The sequence below is a fragment of the Mobula hypostoma genome, chromosome 10 (assembly GCF_963921235.1).
Source record: "Mobula hypostoma chromosome 10, sMobHyp1.1, whole genome shotgun sequence".
Lineage (NCBI taxonomy): Eukaryota > Metazoa > Chordata > Chondrichthyes > Myliobatiformes > Myliobatidae > Mobula > Mobula hypostoma.
In genome coordinates, this window is record NC_086106.1 from 36,705,623 (window position 1) to 36,727,873 (window position 22,251).

General features: G+C 42.9%; 1 protein-coding gene and 1 pseudogene across 1 annotated transcript; one reads left to right on the forward strand and one right to left on the reverse strand.

The window, feature by feature from the left end:
• Positions 1 to 17,382: 17,382 nt before the first annotated feature.
• Positions 17,383 to 19,611, reverse strand: LOC134352514 (probable G-protein coupled receptor 139; annotated as a pseudogene).
• A 425-nt stretch (positions 19,612 to 20,036) lies between these two features.
• On the forward strand, positions 20,037 to 21,548 carry LOC134352515 (probable G-protein coupled receptor 139). The gene is made up of 2 exons (XM_063059780.1): positions 20,037 to 20,076; positions 20,632 to 21,548. Exons 1-2 carry the CDS (start codon positions 20,037 to 20,039, stop codon positions 21,546 to 21,548), a joined length of 957 nt encoding a protein of 318 aa, XP_062915850.1.
• Positions 21,549 to 22,251: the final 703 nt, after the last annotated feature.

The following is a 22,251-nucleotide window of genomic DNA, read 5'->3' on the forward strand; positions in this document are numbered from 1 at the left end:
TGCTTAATTGTACAAACTATACCCAATTTCCCTCGGGAACAATAAAGTATGACTATGACTATGACTATGCTCCATTCGTCAGTTATAAATGCTGCCAAAAATTTTGGCCCAACCAATTTGGACAAAGCAGAATTCACCATATTAATTGTTTTGCGTCAATAAAACTACTTTACATTGTAAACCACAAATCTCTATGCATTACAAACTCCGTTCCAATCGGAAGTTTCCAGCAGTAAAAGTTAACTTAAACTGACACATTCAAACACTGCTATAAGTTGTATGACAAAGCACGGCGTTAACTGCAATGTGCAAGCTGAAATGCATAGAGCAAACGCAACACTGGATAGAAACTATAAGTATAATTCAAGTTCACTTTTTGTTCTTCAAATCCTGCTCGAATTGTAGTTCACCGATTATTGACAGCACTCCATAACGTACACAACTGTGTCTACGCCCAACTGGACTAGCCAGCGAGCACTGTGAGGGTCATGTTTTTTGCCTTCTCCAGTGTGTTCAACACCATCCGCCCTGCTCTGCTGGGGGAGAAGCTGACAGCGATGCAGGTGGATGCTTCCCTGGTGTCATGGATTCTTGATTACCTGACTGGTAGACCACAGTACGTGTGTTTGCAACACTGTGTGTCCGACAGAGTGACCAGCAGCACTGGGGCTCCACAGGGGACTGTCTTGTCTCCCTTTCTCTTCACCATTTGCACCTCGGACTTCAACTACTGCACAGAGTCTTGTCATCTTCAGAAGTTTTCTGATGACTTTGCCATAGTTGGATGCATCAGCAAGGGAGATGAGGCTGAGTACAGGGCTACAGTAGGACACTTTGTCACATAGCGTGAGCAGAATTATCTGCAGCTTAATGTGAAAAAGTCTAAGGAGCTGGTGGTGGACCTGAGCAGGGCTAAGGCACCGGTGACCCCTGTTTACATCCAGGGGGTCAGTGTGGACATGGTGGAGGATTACACATACCTGGGGATACGAATTGACAATAAACTGGACTGGTCAAAGAACACTGAAGCTGTCTACAAGAAGGGTCAGAGCCGTCTCTTTTTCCTGAGGAGAATGAGGTCCTTTAACATCTGTCGGACGATGCTGAGGATGTTCTACGAGTCTGTGGTGACCAGTGCTATCATATTTGCTGTTGTGTACTGGGGCAGCAGGCTGAGGGTAGCAGACACCAACAGAATCAACAAACTCATTCGTAAGGCCAGTGATGTTATGGGGTTGGAACTGGACTCTCTGGTGGTGGTGTCTGAAAAGAGGATGCTGTCCAAGTTGCATGCCATCTTGGACAATGTCTCCCATCCACTACATAATGGACTGGTTGGGCACAGGATTACATTCAGCCAGAGACTCATTCCACCGAGATGCAACACAGAGCATCATAGGAAGTCATTCCTGCCTCTGGCCATCAAACTTTACAATTCCTCCCTTGGAGGGTCAGACACCCTGAGCCAAAAGGCTGGTCCTGGACTAATTTCCTGGCATTTGCATATTAGTATTTAATTATTTATGGTTTTATATTGCTTTATTTATACTCTATTCTTGGTTGGTGCAACTGTAACGAAAACCAATTTCCCTCGGGATCAATAAAGTATGACTATCACTATGACTATGACTACTATGAACTTATGATTTTTTATTATTTTATGGCACGACAGCTGATTATAATTTGGAAAAACAATATCTCACAGATTTCATACTTGATGTGTATGAATGTCGTTTATATTGTGCAAATGTCACTTGACTTTTATTATAGAAGCCTCTCCTGCATTACGAATGCCCAGGCGCTACTGCAACTATTTTGTCGCCACAAACACAAAAGATTCTGCAGATGCTGGAAATCCTAGGCCGCGCACAGAATGCTGAACGAACTCAGAAATCAGGCAGCATTTTGAAGTGTTTCCGTCAACATTCAAGTTCTAAAGTCATCTCTGGGAAAGCAATACTTTACCATTGATCCCTGGGAAACATCACTTGACATTTCTCATATATCAACCTTTGATTTCTTGCTCTAAAATGTCACTGACAGGGTTTGCATTGACCAGACGTGAGATATTTCATGTTTTTCTGGAGCTTCTACATGACGGTAACTAGATTTGATAGTCATTATCTGATGCTGCCCATTTCATCTGAACACCCGGTAGCGAAGAACAACCCATAAGATGCAAACGACTTTTATCTTGTACTCGAATCCAGTTCTGCATTTTCTTATCACAATCCATTGGCGTATAACGTTTCTGGAAATCTTGTTCAGTCTTCCCAGTCACGCATCTTCGAAGTAATGCAAATACAGTGGCGTGGAACCGTTTGGGCACCTCGGTCAAAATTTCTGTTACTGGGAATAGCTAAGCGAGTAAAAGATGACCTGATTCCCAAAAGGCATAAAGGTAAAGATGACACATTTTTTTAAATTTCTTGAGCAAGATTACTTTTGTATTTACATCTTTTAAAGTTTCAAAATAACGAAAAAGGAAAAGTTTGGGCACCCTGCATGGTCAGTACTTAGTAACACCCCCTTTGGCAAGTATCACAGCTTGGAAACGCTTTCTGTAGCCAGCTAAGAATCTTTCAATTCTTGTTTGGGGGATTTTCGCCCATTTTTCTTTGCAAAAGGCTTCTAGTTCTGAGATTCTTGGGCCGTCTTGCATGCACTGCTCTTTTGAGGTCCATCCAGAGATTTTCGATGATGTTTAGGTCGGGGGGCTGTGAGGGCCATGGCAAAATCTTCAGCTTGCACCTCTTGAGGTAGTCCATTGTGGATTTTGAGGTGTATTTAGGATCATTATTCTGTTGTAGAAGCCATCCTCTTTTCATCTTCAGCTTTTTTTTACAGACGGTGTAATGCTTGCTTCCAGAAGTTGTTGGTATTTAATTGAATTCATTCGTCCCTCTACCAGTGAAACGTTCCCCGTGCCACTGGCTGCAACACAAGCCCAAAGCATGATCGGTCCACCCTCGTGCTTAACCGTTGGAGAGGTGTAATTTTCATGAAATTCTGCACCCCTTTTTCTCCAAACATACCGTTACTCATTGCCGCCAAGAAGTTCTATTTTTAGTTCATCAGTTCACAGAACTTGTTTGCAAAATACATCAGGCTTGTTTAAATGTTCCTTTGCAAACTTCTGTCGCTGAATTGTGTGGTGAGGGCGCAGGAAAGGGTTTCTTCTGATGACTCTTCCATGAAAGTCATATTTGTGCAAGTGTTGCTGCACAGTAGAACAGTGCACCACCACTCCAGAGTCTGCTAAATCTTCCTGAAGGTCTTTTGCAGTCAAACAGCGGTTTTGATTTGCCTTTCTGGCAATCCTAGGAGCAGTTCTCTCGGAAAGTTTTCTTGGTCTTCCAGACCTTAACTTGACCTCCACCGATCCTGTTAACTGCCATTTAATTACATTACGAACTGTGGAAACAGCTACCTGAAAACGCTTTGCTATCTTCTTATAACTGTCTCCTGCTTTGTGGGCATCATTTGTTTTAATTTTCAGAGTGCTAGGCAACTGCTTAGAGGAGCCCATGGTTGCTGATTTTTGGTACAAGGTTTGAGGAGTCAGGGTATTTATAAACCTTTGAAATTTGCATTACCTGGCCTTTCTTAACGATGACTGTGACAAGCCATAGCCCTAACAAGCTAATTAAGGTCTGAGAACTTAACAGAGAGCTCAAATCTCTTGGGGTGCGCAAACTTTTGCCTGATGCTCCTCTCCTTTTTTTTCCACTCTAAAATTGTACAAAACAAAAATGATACACTAATCTTGCTTAGAATGTTGAAAAATATGTTTCATCTTTAACGTTATGACTTTTGGAGATCAGTTCACCTTCTATTCACAGTAACAGAAATTTTGACCAGAAGGCCCACACTTTTGCATGCCGCTGTACATGGTCTATCTGGTCTAAATAGTTCTAAGCAGTGTTTGTAGGCTGGAATATAGCAGGTGCCGTTGATTATACGTTATATTTTATGTCATGCAACAGAGAATGTTTACTTCAATAATTTAATATTACATGGCGTGGCAATTAATTCAATTTGTAAGAATATGTTCTCCATGTGGAAGGAAACAGGGGCAACCAACAGTGCCACAAGTCTTCGCAAAGTGCGCTGCCATGTTGGGGCCGCCGGCCATGTCAGGACGGATGATATGTCTGTCTAGATATAGCGGGATTACATGAACAAAGATACCTGGAGCACAACTGCAGTATTTCCTACATATTGTGCAATTGGTTTGGAAAATAAACTTGCATACTAGGTATTGTGGTTTATTCCCACAAGGACAATGTAAGGTTATTGCACAAGATTCTCCTCGTCATCTTATAAACTGGTGATAGCTGGATTGGTTCGGATGCAAAAGGATATATAATGCCAAAAGAACTATTGTGAAAGCAGGAGAAGAGAGAGAAAGTATCGAACTCCCGCTCTCTTGAGGTTAGAAATATGAGGTTGTCTTTTAACGAAAAGGGGCTTGGATAGAGTAGATACAGGGATAATATTTCCACTTGTGGGGATAAGCCTGAGCAAATGTAATACAATCAGCAAGAAATTTACACAAGGAATTGTGTGCATCTGAGCCTTATTAACGTGGCGCCTCGCCGACCGTTGACAAGTATTACGTTGATGCAAATAGATGAGAAAGTCAGCATGAGTCTTGAATGTGGGATAAAGAGCCCATTGTCATAGACGGCGTTTACACAGCCATATTTTCAATTTATTCAGTGGACTCCAGTTACGTTCGCAAATGATCACGTGTTCTTCACAGTTCTATACTTTCTCCACATCAACCTTTCTGTAGGCTCACCAACAACGGTCAGATATTATTTCATATAGCTAACGTACTGGATGGAATTCTTCATCTGACTGGCATCGAGCAATTCCTTCGCCACTAACGGCGGCAGGAGAGATACAACATTTCATGGCTTATGGCTTATCTTTTCATCTTGTACCACAGAGTTGGGATTTCACTTCTGCCATGGCCCTTAAATGAATTCCATCGATATCAGCATTAAATAAAGCCAGCCTCTGCATTCTCACGCCCGCCGCCGCTTTGTAAAATTCTTTATATGCCATCAAAGAGCAATGAAAAAAATCCTGCTTAATTGTACAAATTACGCACCATTTGTAAAGTATAAATGCTTCCAAAAATTTAGGCCCAACCAATTTGGTCAAAGCAGAATTCCCCATATTAATTGTTATTCGTCAATAAAACTACCTTACATTGTAGGCAACAAATCTCTATGCATTACAAACGCCGTTCCAATCAAAGGACTCCAGCACCTAAAGTTAACTTAAACTGACACATTCAAACACTGCTATAAGTTGTATGACAAAGCACGGCGTTAACCATAATGTGCAAGTTGAAATGCATAGGGGAAACGCAACTCTGGATAGAAACTATAAATATAATTCAAGTTCACATTTTGTTCTTCGAGTTCTACTCTAACTGTAGTTCACCGATTATAGACAGCACTCCATACTGTAAAAAAAACTTCCGGTTTTTATTATTTTATAGCACGATAGATCAATATAATTTGGAAAAACAATATCTCACATATTTCATACTTGATGTGGTGCATGCCGTTTATACTATCCAAATGTCATTTGACTTTTATAATAGAAAAGTGTCCTGCCTTACGTCTACCCAGGCGCTGCGGTGACTATTTTGTCGCCACAAACACAAAAGATTCTGCAGATGCTGGAAAACCTAGGCCGCGCACAGAATGCAGAAGGAACACAGAATTCAGGCAGCATCTATGGAGGGGAAAAAACAGTCAACGTTAGGGCTGAAACCCTTCATTAGAACTGAAAAGGAAGGGGGGTGTGAGGGGCACAAGCTGTAGCTGTTAGGTGAGACCAGATAAGAACGGAGGTGGATGCTTGGGGAGGGTGGATGAAGTACGAAGCTGGGGAGTGATAAGTTTGAATAGTAAAGTACGGAAGAAAGAATCTGATTGGAGAGGACAGTGGACAATGGGCGAGCAGGAAGGAGGATATGATGGTCAAGTGAGGACCATCGTATATTTACCCTCTGAGGAGGGTAAAAAGGTAAGTAGAATGAGTAACCGATAAAGAGAGAAAGATGGGTTAGGAGTAATTGCCCGAAATTGGAGATACTAGTGTTCATATCACAAGGATGGAGACGACATAGACGGTAATACCTAGATAAGGTGTTAGTCTTCCACACTGAGCTTTGTCTCATCATGCCAGTAGAGGAGGCCATTGTCAGAATGGGAAAGGAAAGTGAAGTTGAAATAGGTAGCCACCCGCAGATACTCTGTTTAGCGGCGGACAGACCAAATCTGTTCGATGATGCGATTCTGGAAGGAATATCTTATTTCATAATGCACTGAATCTGGTCGCCTTGCAATGTAGAACGGCGATTGACCCGGTGTCTTTCTTTGTTGTTGCACCGACACTTCATTCTATCCTATCCTGAGGAAAAGTAAAATCCGTGGAAATCGTATACATAAATCTGTGTTCAATAACTTTATCTGATTCAGATACTGTGAAACGTTTTCTGCTCTGTACGGTGGCATAATTTCGCATCATTCTATCGTATTCCCCTTCAGCGTACAGTGCTTTGGGGAAATCAGACATCACAAAGTGTCCCAAACATGTCCTTACCTTAGAAATTACATAGGGTTACCCATGCTGTTAAAAGACTCTATCGTATCCGCCTCCACCACCATCGCCGGCAGCCCATTCCACGCACTCACCACTCTCTGAATAAAAAAAACTAACCCTTGACATCTCCTCTGTACCTGCTTCCATGCACCTTAAAACTGTGCCCTCTCAGCGCTGTGAAAAAGGATCTGACTATCCACACGATCAATGTCTGTCATCATCCTGTACACCTCTATCAGGGCACCTCTCATCCTCCGTCGCTCCAAGCAAAAAAAGCCGAGTTCACTCAACCTATTCTCATAGGGCATGCAACCCGAATACAGGAAACATCCTTGTAAATCTCCTCTGCACCCTCTCTATGATTTCCACATCCTTCCTGTAGTGAGGCGACCAGAAATGGGCACAGTACTCCAAGTGCGGTCTGACCAGGGTCCTATACAGCTGAAACATTACCTCTCGGCTCTTCTGTACAGGTGCTCGATGTTTAGGGATTTCTTGCAGGATGTTAGGGATAAATTTGTCCCGGTGAGGAAGGTAAAGAATGGTGGAGTGAAGGAACCATGGGTGACTAGTGAGCTGGAAAATGTAGTCAGGTGGAAGAGGGCAGCATACGAGGTTTAGGAAGCAAGGATCAGATTGAGGAATATAGGGTAGCAAGAAACGAGCTTAAGAAGGGGATGAGGAGAGCAAGAAGGGGATATGTGAAGTCATTCTTCAATTATGTGAAGAACAAAATGATGACAGGAGTGAATGTAAGACCAATTAAAGATAAAGGTGAAAAGATGTGCCTGGAGGCTGTAGAAGTGAGCGAGGTCCTCAATGAATACTTCTCTTCGGTGTTCAACAATGAGAGGAAACTTGATGACGGTGAGGACAATATGAGTGAGGTTGATGCTCTGGAACATGTTGATGTTAATAAAGAGGAGGTATTGGAGTTGTTAAAATACATTAGGACGGATAAGTCCCCGGAGCCTTAAGGAATATTCCCCAGGCTGCTCTACGAGGCGAGGGAAGAGATTGCTGAGCCTCTGGCTAGGATTTTCATGTCGTACTTGTCCACGGGAATGGTACCAGAGGACTGGTGGGAGGCAAAGGTTGGCCCCGTCTTCAAAAAAGATAATAAGGATAGTCCGGGTAATTATAGACCAGCGACCCTTACGTCTGTGGTGGAAAAGCTGTTGGAAAAGATTCTTAGAGATAGGATCTATGGGCATTTAGAGAATCATGGTTTGATCAGGGACAGTCAGCGTGGCTTTGTGAGGTCATATCGTGACTAATAAGCCTGATAGAGTTCTTTGAGGAAGTGACCAGGCATATAGATGAGGGTAGTGCAGTGGATGTGATCTACATGGATTTTAGTCAGGCATTTGTCAAGGTTCCACATGGTAGGCTTACTCAGAAAGTCAGAAGGCATGGGATCCAGGGAGGTTTGGACAGGTGGATTCAGAATTGGCTCGCCTGCAGAAGGCAGAGGGTCGTGGTAGAGGGAGTACATTTGGCTTGGAGGGTTGTGACTAGTGGTGTCCCACAAGGATCGGCTCTGGGACCTCAACTTTTCGTAATTTTTATTAACGACCTGGATGTGGGAGTAAAAGGGTGGGTTGGCAAGTTTGCAGATGACACAAACGTTGGTGGTGTTGTGAATAGTGTAGAGGATTGTCGAAGATTGCAGAAAGACATTGATAGGATGCAGAAGTGGGCTTAGAAGTGGCAGATGGAGTTCAACCCGGAGAAGTGTGAGGTGGTACACTTTGGAAGGACAAACTCTAAGGCAGAGTACAAAGTAAATGGCAGGATACTTGGTAGTGTGGAGGAGCAGAGGGATCTGGAGGTACATGTCCATAGAAAGCTCATGCGGTGTTAGCTATTATAAGTTGAGGGATAGAGTGTAAGAGTCGCAGGGTAATGATGCAGCTCTATAAAACTCTGGTTAGGTCACACTTCGAGTACAGTGTCCAGTTCTGGTCGCCTCACTATAGGAATGATGTGGAAGCATTGGAGAGGGTACAGAGGAGATTTACCAGGATGCTGCCTGGTTTAGAGAGTATGGATTATGATCAGAGATTAAGGGAGCTCGGGCTTTACTCTTTGGAGAGAAGGAGGATGAGCGGAGACATGATAGAGGTATACAAGATATTAAGAGTAATAGATAGAGTGGATAGCCAGCGCCTCTTCCTCAGGGCACCACTGCTCAGAACAAGAGGACATGGCTTTAAGGTAAGGGGTCGGAAGTTCAAGGGGGATATTAGAGTAAGGTTTTTTACTCAGAGAGTGGTTGGTGCGTGGAATACACTGCCTGAGTCAGTGGTGGAGGCAGATACACTAGTGAAATTTAGGAGATTGCTAGACAGGTAGACGGAGGAATTTAAGGTGCGGAGGTAGGGTTTAAGGGTCGCCACATCATTGTGGGCCGAAGGGTCCGTACTGTGCTGTACTATTCTATGTTCTATGTTCTATTTTCTATAAATAATAATCAACCTGTGGGCTAATCAGTGGCTTATAGCAGAATATCCTATATCTTCTATTCTATGCCCAAAACTATGATGGCCAGCATGTTAGATGATTTCTTCCCCGCCCTTTTTTGAAGAGTCAGAGATGAACAATTTTCCTCATTACGTTATTACTTCGTAATGCAATATATCTTCCTTAAGAATAAAGACCTGTCTTCTTTAATTATTGTCCCTATTTACCCTTCTGTTTCATCCATTTTCGAGTTCACATTAGCCAATTTTTCCAACATTCCATTACCTTTTTCTGAGTTTGAGACAGCTGTCATACCGAAGATTTTCACTTCGTTGTTGTAAATTCTATCATTAGTCCCCACTGGATCTTTTATTCTGAGATCATTAATTATTGCTCTCATCATCAACATTATAATTTTGATCTGTCTCATCTATTTGATAGTGTAAGTTGTTCACGGTATTTGGAAAGTTTCTGTTTTTCAGGGTGACCCGTCTACATGGACAACTTAAACCTTGTCAAAGGCAGGCAGAGGGCAGCGCAGCGCCGCAGCTAGTGCTACCGCTGTCTTACTGCCCCGCTGATCATTGGTTCATTCCTGAATTCCTGTATTATCTGTGTGTATTATTCTGTCTACAGCTTTCTATGTTCCTGTGCATTCTGGCCATACCAGAACATGATACAACCAGTCAGGATACTTAAACAATATATGTATAGATGCTTCCTTACAGTGTTTGGTGACAAGCCAAACCTCCATATCTTCTACGAATGTAAAGACACTGGTAAATCTGACCAGTGTTTCAATCTACTTGGTGGGCATAGGACAAGTTATCCATTATGTTAACACCCAGGAAATTAAAGCTGCTTATCATCTCCATTGGCGATACACACGTTCTTCCTCCTTCTCCTTGTAGTCAATAATCAGTTCTTTAGTTTCACTCATGGTGAGCGAGCATTTGTTGTTGTGACACCACTCAACCAAATGTCAGTTTTTGCTCTTGTTGCCTGACTTATCACCACTTATGTTTCGGTCAACAACAATGATAATGTCGGCGAATTTATGCATGGCATTGAAGCTGCTCATCACATCAGGCAGGAGCAAATCCTCATCCGCCACATGAAGCTTGTTTAAAGGTGACCTACACAGAGTACAGGACAGATATGTTTTAGTCTGAAGGATGGACAAAGACAGCAAGATAAAGAGAACCTTAGATCTCGAGGGAGGTGATGAATTTGGATTGATAAGGAAAAGGAAAAACATGCAAAGTTAGGAACTTAGAATAAAATCCTTATAATGAAACGAGAAAATAACTCAAAGAGAGCATTAGGAAAGCAAAGAGGGACCATGCAAGGTCTTTTGGAAGCAGGATTAAAGAGAACTACAGGGCATTCTATACATACATCAGAAGTAAGAGAATAATTGGGGAGAGGGTAAGACCATTCAAGGATGAAAGGTGGTAACATTTCCATGGATGCAGAGAATGCGGGTGATGTCCTCAATGAATACTTTGCATTGGTATTTTCCAAGGAGAAGGATATAGAGGATAAGGCGATCAGCGCAGAGAGTAATAATATACGATGTTAATGAGGAGTTCTCGATGGGTCCCTTAAAGAGCATTAGGGTATGTAAGTCTCCAGGCCATTATATACATATGTAGCCCAGGTTTTTGAGAAAGGGAAGAGACGTGATTGCTGGAGTCTTGACGAACATCTGAGTGGAACCACAAGAAGAAGCAATGATTTTATTTAGGTCCAAGGCTGAAGAGTAAAAAGGCAGCACGTCGCAGCAGTTTTCATTGATAGATTGTGCCCAATCAGTGAACGGGTTTCATTAGAAAGGTCGAATGAAAATAGTCAGGGGCAAGCGGAGCGGCCATTGTGCGAATAGGCCAGTGTTGGAGTGGTTTTGTTTCATCAGGCTTGGACGACGTAAATATCTGATAAGTTTCTTGTTCTTCCTCCTTATCCTTCGTTCCTCATTTGTTAAGGCACATTTAGTGCAGTAAGAATGACTGTAGCAGCCGTGATTTGTTCAGCGTGATGCTGGGAGATGTCTAGTTTCCCAGATAACCACATCTGCACTAGGTGCACCAAGCTGTAGCACCTCAGCAAACCTGTTAAGGAACTGCAGCTGCAGCTTGATAACCTTCGGCTCCTATGGCAAACCGAGGGAGTGAAAGATATGATCTAGAAGGAGGCAGTAAATCCTAGGTTGCGAGAAACATTGAAATTAATGACTTCCAGGAGAAGCAAGGGAACTGTATAACCAGTGCAGAGTACTCCTGTGTCTATTGGGCTCAATAATAAGTATATTACTTTGAAATATTGTTGAGAGGACGACCTGCCCGGGAGAGCGGCAGCGATTGTGTCTCTGGTGCTGAGTGTGGAACTCTGGCTCAGAAAAGTAGAGAGGTGAAGAGAACTGCAGTAGTGATTGGAGATTCCATGGTCAGTGAAATACAGAAGAGATTCTGTGGATGCGATAGAGACATCCGGAAGGCATGTTGCCTTGCAGATGCCAGGGTCGTTGATGTCACAGATCGTGTCCAAAGGTTGTGGGGGCGGGCTGGCGGATGAAGGCGGAGTGGGCAGCCAGAACCCTTAGTACACGTTGGCATCAATGACATAGGTAGGAAAGGTGAGGGAGTCCTAATGAGAGATTTTAACGAGCGAAGTAAAAAGCTGGAAAGCAGGACCTCCAGGGTAGTAATCGCTAGACTGCTGCCTCTGGACTTACCATTGAGGTAAGAACAGAATGATTTGGCAGATGACTGCATGGTTGAGGAACTGGTGCAGGGGCGTGAGGTCAGAGTTATGGATCATTGGCATCTCTTCAGGAGTAGGTACAATCTTTGCGAAAGGGATGTGTTTCACCTGAATCGGAGGGAGACCAGTATCCCTGCAGGCAGGGTTGCTCGAGCTGTCGGGAGAGTTTAAACTAATTTGGCGGGAGGATGGAAGTCGGAGTGATAGAGTTGAGGATGGGGTAGTTGGATTACAAATAAATGCAGAATGTAGTGAATATGCTGGCAAGGAGAGGCTAATGATGGATCAAAATTGCAGTGAACAGTAGAAGTTGCAATACAAAAGGGGGACAAATTTGAAAAGTGCGATGAATGCAGGACTGAACGTGATATATCTGCCACCATTCAGGGCCCCAAACAGTCCTTCACTTGTGAGTCTGTTGGGGTCATATATTGCATCCGGTGCTCCCGGTGCGGCCTCCTCTACATCGGTGAAACACGACGCAGATTGGGACCCGTTCGTCGAGCACCTCCGCTCCATCTGCCACAACAGACAGGATCTCCCGGTTGCCACCCACTTCAACTCTGCTTCACATTCCCATTCGGAGATGTCCATAAATGCCTCGTCTACTGCCATGATGAGGCTAAACTCAGGTTGGAGGAGCAATACCTCATATACCGTCTGGGTAGTCTCCAGCCCCTTGGTATGAATATTGAATTCTCCAGCTTCCGGTAATTCCCACCCCCTCCCTTCCCCCATGCTAGTTTCACTCTTCCCACTCCCCCAGCTGCCTATCAGCTCCCTCATAGTTCTGCTTCCTTCTACTACTCATTGTGCTTTCCCCTATTCCTTCTTCGCCTTTCCTGCCTATCCCCTCCTTGCTTCCCCTCTCCCACCCCATCATCTTTCCCCTTACTGGTTTTTCACCTGGCACCAACCAGCCTTTCCCTTCCCACCCTCCCCCCACATTATTTATAGGGCTCCTGCCCCCTCCTTCTTCAGTCCTGATTAAGGGTTCCGGCCCGAAACGTTGACTGTTCTTTTCCACGGATGCTGCCCGACCTGCTGAGTTCCTCCAGCGTGTTGTGAGTGATATATTCGAATGCACGCAGTATACCAAATAAGCTGGCAGCTGAACGTCCAACGATGCATATTTTATCGATAGGACAGACAATTAAGCCAAAGGAGGGGGTGGGTCTGTTGGTTAAAAAAAAAGAGAAATCAAATTAAGAGAAAGAGAAGGCATAGGATTCTAAGGGGTATAATCGCTAATAAAATGTAAGTGTAAAAGATCCTGATGTGAATTATATACAGACTTCCAAATAGCAGTAACGATGTGGCTACAAATAACTACGGAGATAGAAAATGCATCTCAAAAGAGCAATGTTACAATAGTCATGGGGGATTTCAATATGCTGGTCGATTGTGTGGGTGGGGGGGGGGGTGGTGCGGGGGAATGAAGATGACGCCAGTGAACAATGTAACCAAGGGCGTCATCCTCCAGCTGGTGCAAAGAACTACTTTCAGTTCTTTCATAACCTCTTCGGCTTTCACGTTTGGTTCTGCTATTGTGGGACCTGTGATCTACATTTTGGTGGCGTGTTTTCGGGCTCAATGGACGATGTGGCACTTTGCAGTCTCCGAGCGTGTCCTGTGAGGTTTCGAGTGAAATGTGCGGACAGGAATCCAAGGACCCTGGAGAGAGAGCGCAATCTCTTGATTAACTCCATTTCTCTCTGATCTAGCTGATAAAAGCGTCGAGAAAATCTGAAATAATAGAGGCGAGAGCGGTAGGCGAGCTGTCTACCAGCCTCTCGCTCGCTGATGCTGGCGGATGGTGTCTATATGTGGCGGTCTCTGTTTCCATCTCGCTTGCTGCTCCCTCAGGAATATCTCTGCGTTCGAATGGTACCTTTCTCCCTCGATGCTGTCAGAGGATGCTGCCTGAATTCTGGTCTTGGAAAAGGTTTAATCGGCGCAGTTTATGGATTGGACACTGGTTTGTGATGTGATGTGCTTCTGGTTTCTGGTCACTCATTATTTTGTTGTTGTTGTTGCTCGATTTTGATTAAGGCAGCCTGTGGCCTGTGGCCTGCAGTGGATTGGGATGGGCTGAACTGAGTTGAATGCGCTTGTGCTCCTTCAATTACCTTTCTGGGTTGCTGTTTTACGTAAGGTATTTTCAGCTTGTTTGTTTATGTTTTTGCCGTTTGCACTTCGGGTATTGGTGTTTTTCTTTGAACCAGTTCCAAGTATTTTTTAGTTTTTTTCGTGACTTTCTGTGGGAAGACGAATCTCAAGGTTGTATACCACATACATACTTTCATAATAAATGTGCTTTGATTGGTTGAATCAAGTTGGTACTGGATCCCAAGAGAGGAAATTTTATAGAATGCCGACAAGATGTCGTTTTGGAGCAACTCGTGGTTGAGCCCACATGGGGACCAGCTACTCTAGATTGAGTGTTGCACAATGAATTTGGAATTGAATAGAGAACTTAAGTAAAGGAAGTTTTTGGAAGCAGTGATCATAATATGATGGAATTCACTCTGCAATTTCAGAAGGAGAAGCCAAAGTCAGAAGTATCAATATTAAAGAGTATTAAAAAGGAAATACAGAGCCATGGGAGAGGATTAGGATTTACCGGAAAGGAAAACTCACAAGGGTTTACAACAATGTCTGAAATACCTGGGATAAATAAGGAAAGGGTAAAATAAATTTATCCCAACAAAGAAGTATTCTAAATGCAGGATAATGTAACTGTGGATGCCAAGAAAAGTCAAAGCCAACATAAAAGCTAAACAGTGGCATATAATAGAGCAAAAATTAGTGGTAAGTTAGAGGACTAGGACCCTTTTAAAAACCAACACTACGCTACTAAAAGTGTCATAAAGATGGAAAAGATGGAATACAAAGATAAGATAGCCAATAACATTAAAAGGGATACCGAACGTTTCTGCATATGTATAAAATGTAACGATGAGGCAAGAGTAGATAGTGAACCACTGAAAACTGATGCTGGAGAGGTGACAATAGGGTAGTAAGAAGTGGCAGCCTAACTGAAAAAGTATTTTGAATCAGTCTCCACTGTGGAAGGCACCAGAAGCTTGCTGGAAGTTCCATAGTGTCAGGGGTCAGAGGTGTGTGAAGTTGCCATTACTAGGGAGAAGGTGCTTGGGTAACTGAAAGGTCTGAAGGTAAATAAGTCACCTGGACTGGATGGTCTACATCCCAGGTTTCTGAAAGGGGTAGCTGCAGAGATTGTGGAGGCATTAGTAATGATCCTACAAGAATCAATGGATCCTGGCGTGGTTTCAGACTACTGCAAATTACAAGTGTCACTTCACTCAACCCTTTAGAAAAAGAGAGGGACAGAAGGCATTTGACAACATGCCACACATGAGGCTGCTTATCAAGTTAAAAGCCCAGCGTATTACAGGAAAGATTCTGGCATGGATTGAGCACTGGCTGATTGACAGGAGGCAACGAGTGGAAATAAAGGCAGCCCTTTCTGGTTGCCTGCCAATGACCAGTGGTTTTCCAAGGGAGTCTTTATGGGGACCACTTTTTGTGTTTTATGACAATGATTTGGACGACGGAATTGATGGTTTGTTGCCGGGTTTGTGGACGATAAAGGATAGGTGGAGGAGTAGGTAAATTTCAGGAAGCAGAGTGGCTACAGAAGGATTTAGACGGATGGGGAGAATGGACAATGAAATGGTAGATGACATGCAGCGTCGGTAAATGAGTGGTCATTCACATTGGTAGAAGGAATAAAAGTGTGGATTAATTTCTAAATTGAGAGAAACTTCAAAAATCTGAGGTGCAAAGGGACCTAGGGAGAGGTCCTTATGCAGGATTCCCTCAAGGTTAATTTGCAGGTTGATTCAGTGGTGAGGAAGCCAAATGCAATGTTAGCACTCATTTCAAGAGGACAAGAATATAAAAGCAAGGATGTAATGTTGGAGGCTTTATAAGGCATAGATACGGTCTCACTTGGAGTATTGTGAGCAGTATTGGGCCCCTTATCTCAGAAGCGATGTGCTGACATTTGAAAGCGTTTGAAGGAGATTCACTAAAATGATTCCTGGATTGAAAAGCTTATCTGAGAAGCGTTTGATAGCCCTAAAACTCTACAAACTGGAATTCAGAAAATTGGAGGGCTGGCTGGGAATCTCCTTGACACCTGTCGAATGTAGAAAGGCCTCCATGAAGTGGATGTGGAGAGTATGTATCCTATGGTGGGGTGCTGTAAAAAAAATATGACAGAGCCCTGGATTAGAGGGTCGTCTATTCATTACGGAGATGAGGAGGAATTCCTTTAGAAAGAGAGTGGTGTACCTGCCGGTTTCTTACCACCAACCGCAGTGAAGGCCAGTTCTTTCGGTAGAGGCAGAGGTAGTTTCTTGATAGCCAGAGCACAACGGAATGCTGGGAGGAGGCAGGGGATCGGAGTAGAGATGCAACAGGATCAACTATGATGAAATCTGTTTTCACTTTGACACCAAATTTTTTTTTTGTTTTTGTTAATCAGTGTCAAAAAAGTCAAATTAAATCCACTGTGATTCAATTTTGTAAAACAATAAAACATTTATATATTTACAGACAGAGAGAGACAGAGAGAGGGGAGGCGAGAGAGAGCGAGAGAGGGATAGACAGAGAGAGAGTAGAAAGAGAGTTGCACATGTTTGTGTATATCGAATAAGTTAGGGTTAGAGACAGTGTCATTTTGAAGGCTACCAAGCAAAGGATAAATTTTTATATACTGTAGTAAACACAAAGTGATAACGTGAGAATGGAGAATGGAGACGGAAATAGGGCAGTAAGAGATTGTGCAAATATCGAGACTGATTGGGGGTATCGGGGATCAAGAGAAGGATGGGTAGCGAAGAGGGAACAGAAGACAGGGATAGATGTACACGATCACGCCGAACAATGTGAGTACATTTGTTCTGGAAATTTCCCATTCCCGTTTAGACAATTGTCTCTGCAGCTTCTTGCACTGTTACCACAAAACACAATGCAAGATGAGAAGCGCCAACTCCATCTTCAGCCTGGGGTCATTGCAGCCTTCCAGATTTAATTTTGAATGCTCCCAACTCACACATTTTTGTAAAATTCATCTGAATTTGACTTTTCTGCCTGCCACTAATTTAGTTCTGTTATTTGTTTTCCCCTATCCCGTCCGCTTACCAGGAAACATAATGTGCTTCTAACGGACTTTCGGACGGAGTTACCCGATCCGAAGTATTCCCTCGGTTCTACTGTACTCTGCAAAATTTTCTGCTGTTTGACAGTAAATTGCTTTCATTTTCCTACAGTTCCGCTGAAGAGTCTCGGAACTGAAATCTTGATTATCTTTCCTCAGTTGCCGGCTTATACGATGTGTGCTTCCAGTATTTTCTGCTTGTATTAAGTCGCAGCCGAGAAAGCTCAAATTATTTGAAATTCAGGTGAATAATAACTGCAGTAATAAAGTTTTTGGACTTAGAATAGTTGCACAGATACTTCTGTTGAAAAGAGTATTAATTCAGATTTAGACTTTAATTATTACGCTATTCTACATATTATATTGAGTGGAAATATCACTGCGTTCTTTAACTGCTTTCTGAAACTACTTTGAGTTACCGCGTATATAAAGGTATTAGTACAAGAATTCAATAACTGAAGCATACAAGCACTTTCTTGTAAAATAAATTTGGGATCGTTGTAGCCGGCAATTTGATAATTATTCGTAAATCGCTTATTACAAAATTGTACAACATTTGTCATCCACAAGAGGATGAAACTACCCGAGATAGTAAACAGTAAAACGATGGATTTCCTCCGGTTGTCGATCTCTGGGTCACCTTGTTTCTCTCCATTGCCATGCACACGAAGCCTCCTGCGAGCTTTACTAGCTACTAGGATGTACCTGACGGTCAGAGCATTGAACAGGAGTATCAGGAAGAACGGAGCGAACGGGGTCAAAATACGGTCGAACCAGTCGAATGCTCTCCACAAGGCAGAAGTATAACGGATTTCCTTCTCTTTTCAATACCAGGGAACGTCATTAACCAGAAACATTGGTTCGTGCATAAAATACCAGGGTACGCTTTTCAAACATCCCAAAACACTAATCGTTCCTATAACCACAACCGCCGTCTTCTCGGTGCAGTATTTTGTTTTCAGCTTTTGGCAGCAAATGGCCACAAATCGATCAAAAGTGAAAGCGACTGTCAACCAAACGGAGCTGTCTTTGGACATAGAAATTAAAGCAATGGAGAGACTACATACGGGTGTAATGGATAGAAAGCTATTCGGGAAATAAATACCGGGAATCCTATTTAATAAAACAGCCGTGATAATAACTAGGAGATCGGTCGCCGCCATTGAGACCAGATACTTCGTTATACACCGGGAGAGACCACATCTTCCTTTGCAAAGGATCACAATCGCCATTAAGTTAGCTACAATAAAGAAGGGAAAGACAGAGTAGTATGATGTGGAATAAACACCTCAATGATATAGTGCAATGATAAAAATATTGCTCAAAGATACAAATATCAGCGGTGTAGACGCTGGCGAAAGAAATAAAGCGTTTACATTTATAATGATATGCACAACGATTAATAACGTCGATGTTAAATACATCAACCTCGTCAGTTTTCCATGTTCAATAACCCGCATAGTCAATACTCTTTATTCTACTGCCATTTAAGGAATTCAGAAATAGCGGTGTGGGGTTGCGGGATGGTCGTTTGGATTGTGCAGGGAGAGGATAGACAGAAATTTGTTAATGAAATAAAATCAGTCGGATAACATGTGTTTTACAAGTTAATTGCGAGTCACAATTCCTAAACGAACTTCCATACGATATAGAATATAAAATTTCATTATTATAACGTAGATTCTGGAAATCTTAAACAGCGCACAAAATGCTGAAGTAACTCAGAAATCAGGCAGCATCTAAACAGTCAACGTTAGGGCTGAAACCCTTCGTTAGGACTGAAAAGGAAGGGGTGAGTGAGGAGTACAAGCTGTAGCTGTTAGGTGAGCCCTGCTGAGAACGCAGATGGATGCGTGGGGAGGCTGGATGAAGTACGAAACTAGGAAGTGATAGGTAGGAAAGGTAAACAGCCGAAGAAGGATTCTGCTATGAGAGGATAGTGGACCATGGGCGAAAGGGAAGGAGGATGTGATGGCCAAGTGAGGGGAAGACCAGGGGTGAGAGGGTTAGTAGAACGAGGAACGGTGTTAATATTCCAAACTGAGCTTTGTCTCATCATGCCAGTAGAGAGGCCATGGTTAGAATGGGAAAGGAAAGTCAAACTGAAATAGGTAGCCACCCTCAGATACTGTGCTTTGAGGCGGACAGATCAAAAGTGTTCGACGAAGCGATTCTGGAAGGAACATCTTATTTTCTAGTGTACTGAATCTGGTCGCCTCGCAATGTAGAACGGCGACTGACCCGGTGGTTTGCTTTGTTGTTGCCATGGGCGAAAGGGAAGGAGGATGTGATGGCAGAATCCTTCTTCGACTTTGTTCTATCTGATCTAGAAGAAAAGTAAAATCCACGTAAATCGTATGCATAAATCTATGATCAATAACTTTATCTAATTCTGATACTGTTAAAAGTGTCCTGCTCTCTGCGGTGGCATAATTTCGCATCACTCCATCGTGTTCCCCTTCAGCATACAGTGCTCTGGGAAAATCAGACATCGCCTCTGCCATCTCTCCTCAGGTAACTTATTGGTGAATCTCCTCTCACCGCTACCATCACTATATCATACTTTCCATGATGTGGTGCTCAGAACATCTCGTAGATCGACATAAATCTGAACAATGATTAATTAGGTTAAACCATAATCTCTCTGCTATTATATGGAGAGCCCCGGCTAATGAAAACCAGTATCCCATATTGCTTCTGAGCAAATTCATCGACCTGCCTCTGCCCTCATAATTCATGCATGTAAATACGTTTTCTCGTTCGTCATCTCATATTTATCTGGATTAATCTCTATCGGCTGGTTCTCATCTTATTAGCCAAGTCAATGGCATTACTTCGTACCTTATTTTAGACTTATTTTACCGTAATATGTAAACGCTGCTGGATCGGCACCGCGGAAGTATCGAGTGTGACAATTTAACTAAATTAGAAAGAGCGCAGTGTTCTTTAAATTAATCATTTCACAAGATGACTGTCAGCAGATATGTAAACCTGAATGGCCAGTGCTTATTCAGACCACGGCACTTCCGATGAACGTAATGGGAAGGCTGATTTCAGTACCAATACATTGAATTGGGTAAATCATTCGAGTCAATTAGGTTGGTAGCGCAAACGTGGTGGATTGTGGGGAAGAGTTAACCAATACCAAATATGGCTTATGTACTTATGCACGGCAAAAGACAAGAAAGGCCCAATTGTGATGTGATTGCTGTACATACATTCGGAGGTGATTGATTTATTACTGATGTGAGAAAATGGAGAATAACAGTGGCAGAGAATGAGGTGGGAAATCTTCTTTACTGTTCACCGACAATTCCTGGCAGATCATGGATAGCCTTGAGCTAATACGAAGGAAGGGGGGGGGGGGGAACCAAGATGAAAATCAATGCTGCACTGAGTGAAGATCCAACATGTGACTGTTCATTGTTTAACTGAATTGAGCTATTTAAAGTAAAGCATCCGAAATAACGTTCTAGATTTAATTTTGTTTTCCCTCTGTGAGATTTGCGGAAACTGTTATGTTTTTGTGCTTTGCACAGATGCAGCAACATCTAAAGTTACTAATATCGACGTTTCTTTCTTTTAAATAGGTAATCTAACGACAATTGTGATCCTGTCCCGCGGAAGATGCGGTCTTTCTAGATGTATTACTCGATACTTGGTGGGGATGGCAGTGACGGATCTCCTGGTTCTTATCATAGCGGTTATATTAAACCGGATGAGTGTCATTTACCTCCCGGTATTTTTCCACTCCATCACACCTGTGTGTAGCCTAAAAATAGCTCTGATATACGCCGCTAGAGATAGCTCAGTTTGGTTAACGGTCGCTTTCACCTTTGATCGCTTTGTAGCGATTTGCTGCCAGAACTGGAAAACAAAACATCGCACGGAGAGAATGGCACGTATGGTTATCGCAGCCGTCTGTGCTGTGAGCTGTGTGAAAAACATACCATGGTACTTTGTTTATGAACCTTTATATATAATTGACGGTGACCCGTGGTTCTGCAACATTAAATCAAGTTTTTATTCGGAACTATTCTGGGCAGCTTTTGATTGGATTGACCGCATTTTAAACCCCTGTGCCCCATTCCTCGTGATGTTGTTACTCAATGCATTGACTGTCAGAAACATTCTCGTGGCGAACAGAGCCCGCCGGAGACTCCGGGTCCAGAATACTGGAGACAGGCAAAACGATCCGGAGATGGAGAGCCGAAGAAAGTCAATCGTTTTACTCTTCACCATCTCTGGAAGTTTTTTGGTATTATGGACACTGTATGTCGTACATTTCTTTCACGTGAGATTTACAATCAATAGTTATTCGACAGACTCGAATCTCAACGACCCCTGGTTTATTCTTCAAGAAACAGGAAATATGTCGCAGCTTCTGAGCTGCTGCACAAACACTTGTATTTACGCGGGTACTCAAACGAAATTCAGAGAGGAATTCATAAATGGTTTGAAATATCCGTTGATTCGAATTAGGAAACAGCTGAGATCACGATCATAGAAGGTGAGTTTGCCTTCGAGATCAGTTCTGATTTTTCATGCATCCGCTCACAAATAGGCCACGCGTGTTCCCATCTGTGTATCTATCTCGGATGTAGTCTTTCTGATTCGTGGAACTAACCTTTGCTGACAGATATCGACGGTCTGTTACTCATTGTGGCTGGCAAAAACACTCTCATTGCCAATGAAGCGCGCTGGACACCTTGGGTTCATCGTGATGGAGAGACGCACGGACCTTTTTCTGAATTCATTTATTTTTTAAAAAAGGAAAACTCTCCCCGGGGCTCACCGAATTGGTCTAGAAATGATAGATTCCCCAGCAGGAGTATGATGGATCAATGATGACCATCATAATGTAGGGATCAGCCATTTAGGACCGCAAAAAGCTATATAAAAATAGCCCTGGATTGGTGACACTTCGGAATTCTCTTTCTAAGAGGACAGTGGTGCCTCGGTTACAAGTACAACAGAATTTTGAATAATAATTAATGCGGGTTTTACGGAGAGTTTTTGGAGGTAAATGGAATAGCTCTGATGATACCTGATCTCATTAAATAGCAGAGGAGACATGACTGGCCAAATGGTCTCTTGATATATTCAAATATTATGTTAGTAATCCACACTGGGATTGCAGAGGAAAAATATAATGATCGCTGCTTGTTTTAGAAGTATCAGACCCACATAGTCTGTAATTCGCTCGGAAT

Coding starts and splice junctions, on each gene's coding strand:
- LOC134352515 (XM_063059780.1), top strand. CDS start 20,037: ATGGCCAGTGCTTATTCAGACCACGGCACTTCCGATGAAC. Junction 20,077..20,631: donor CCACGGCACTTCCGATGAAC/GTAATGGGAAGG, acceptor TCTTTTAAATAG/GTAATCTAACGACAATTGTG.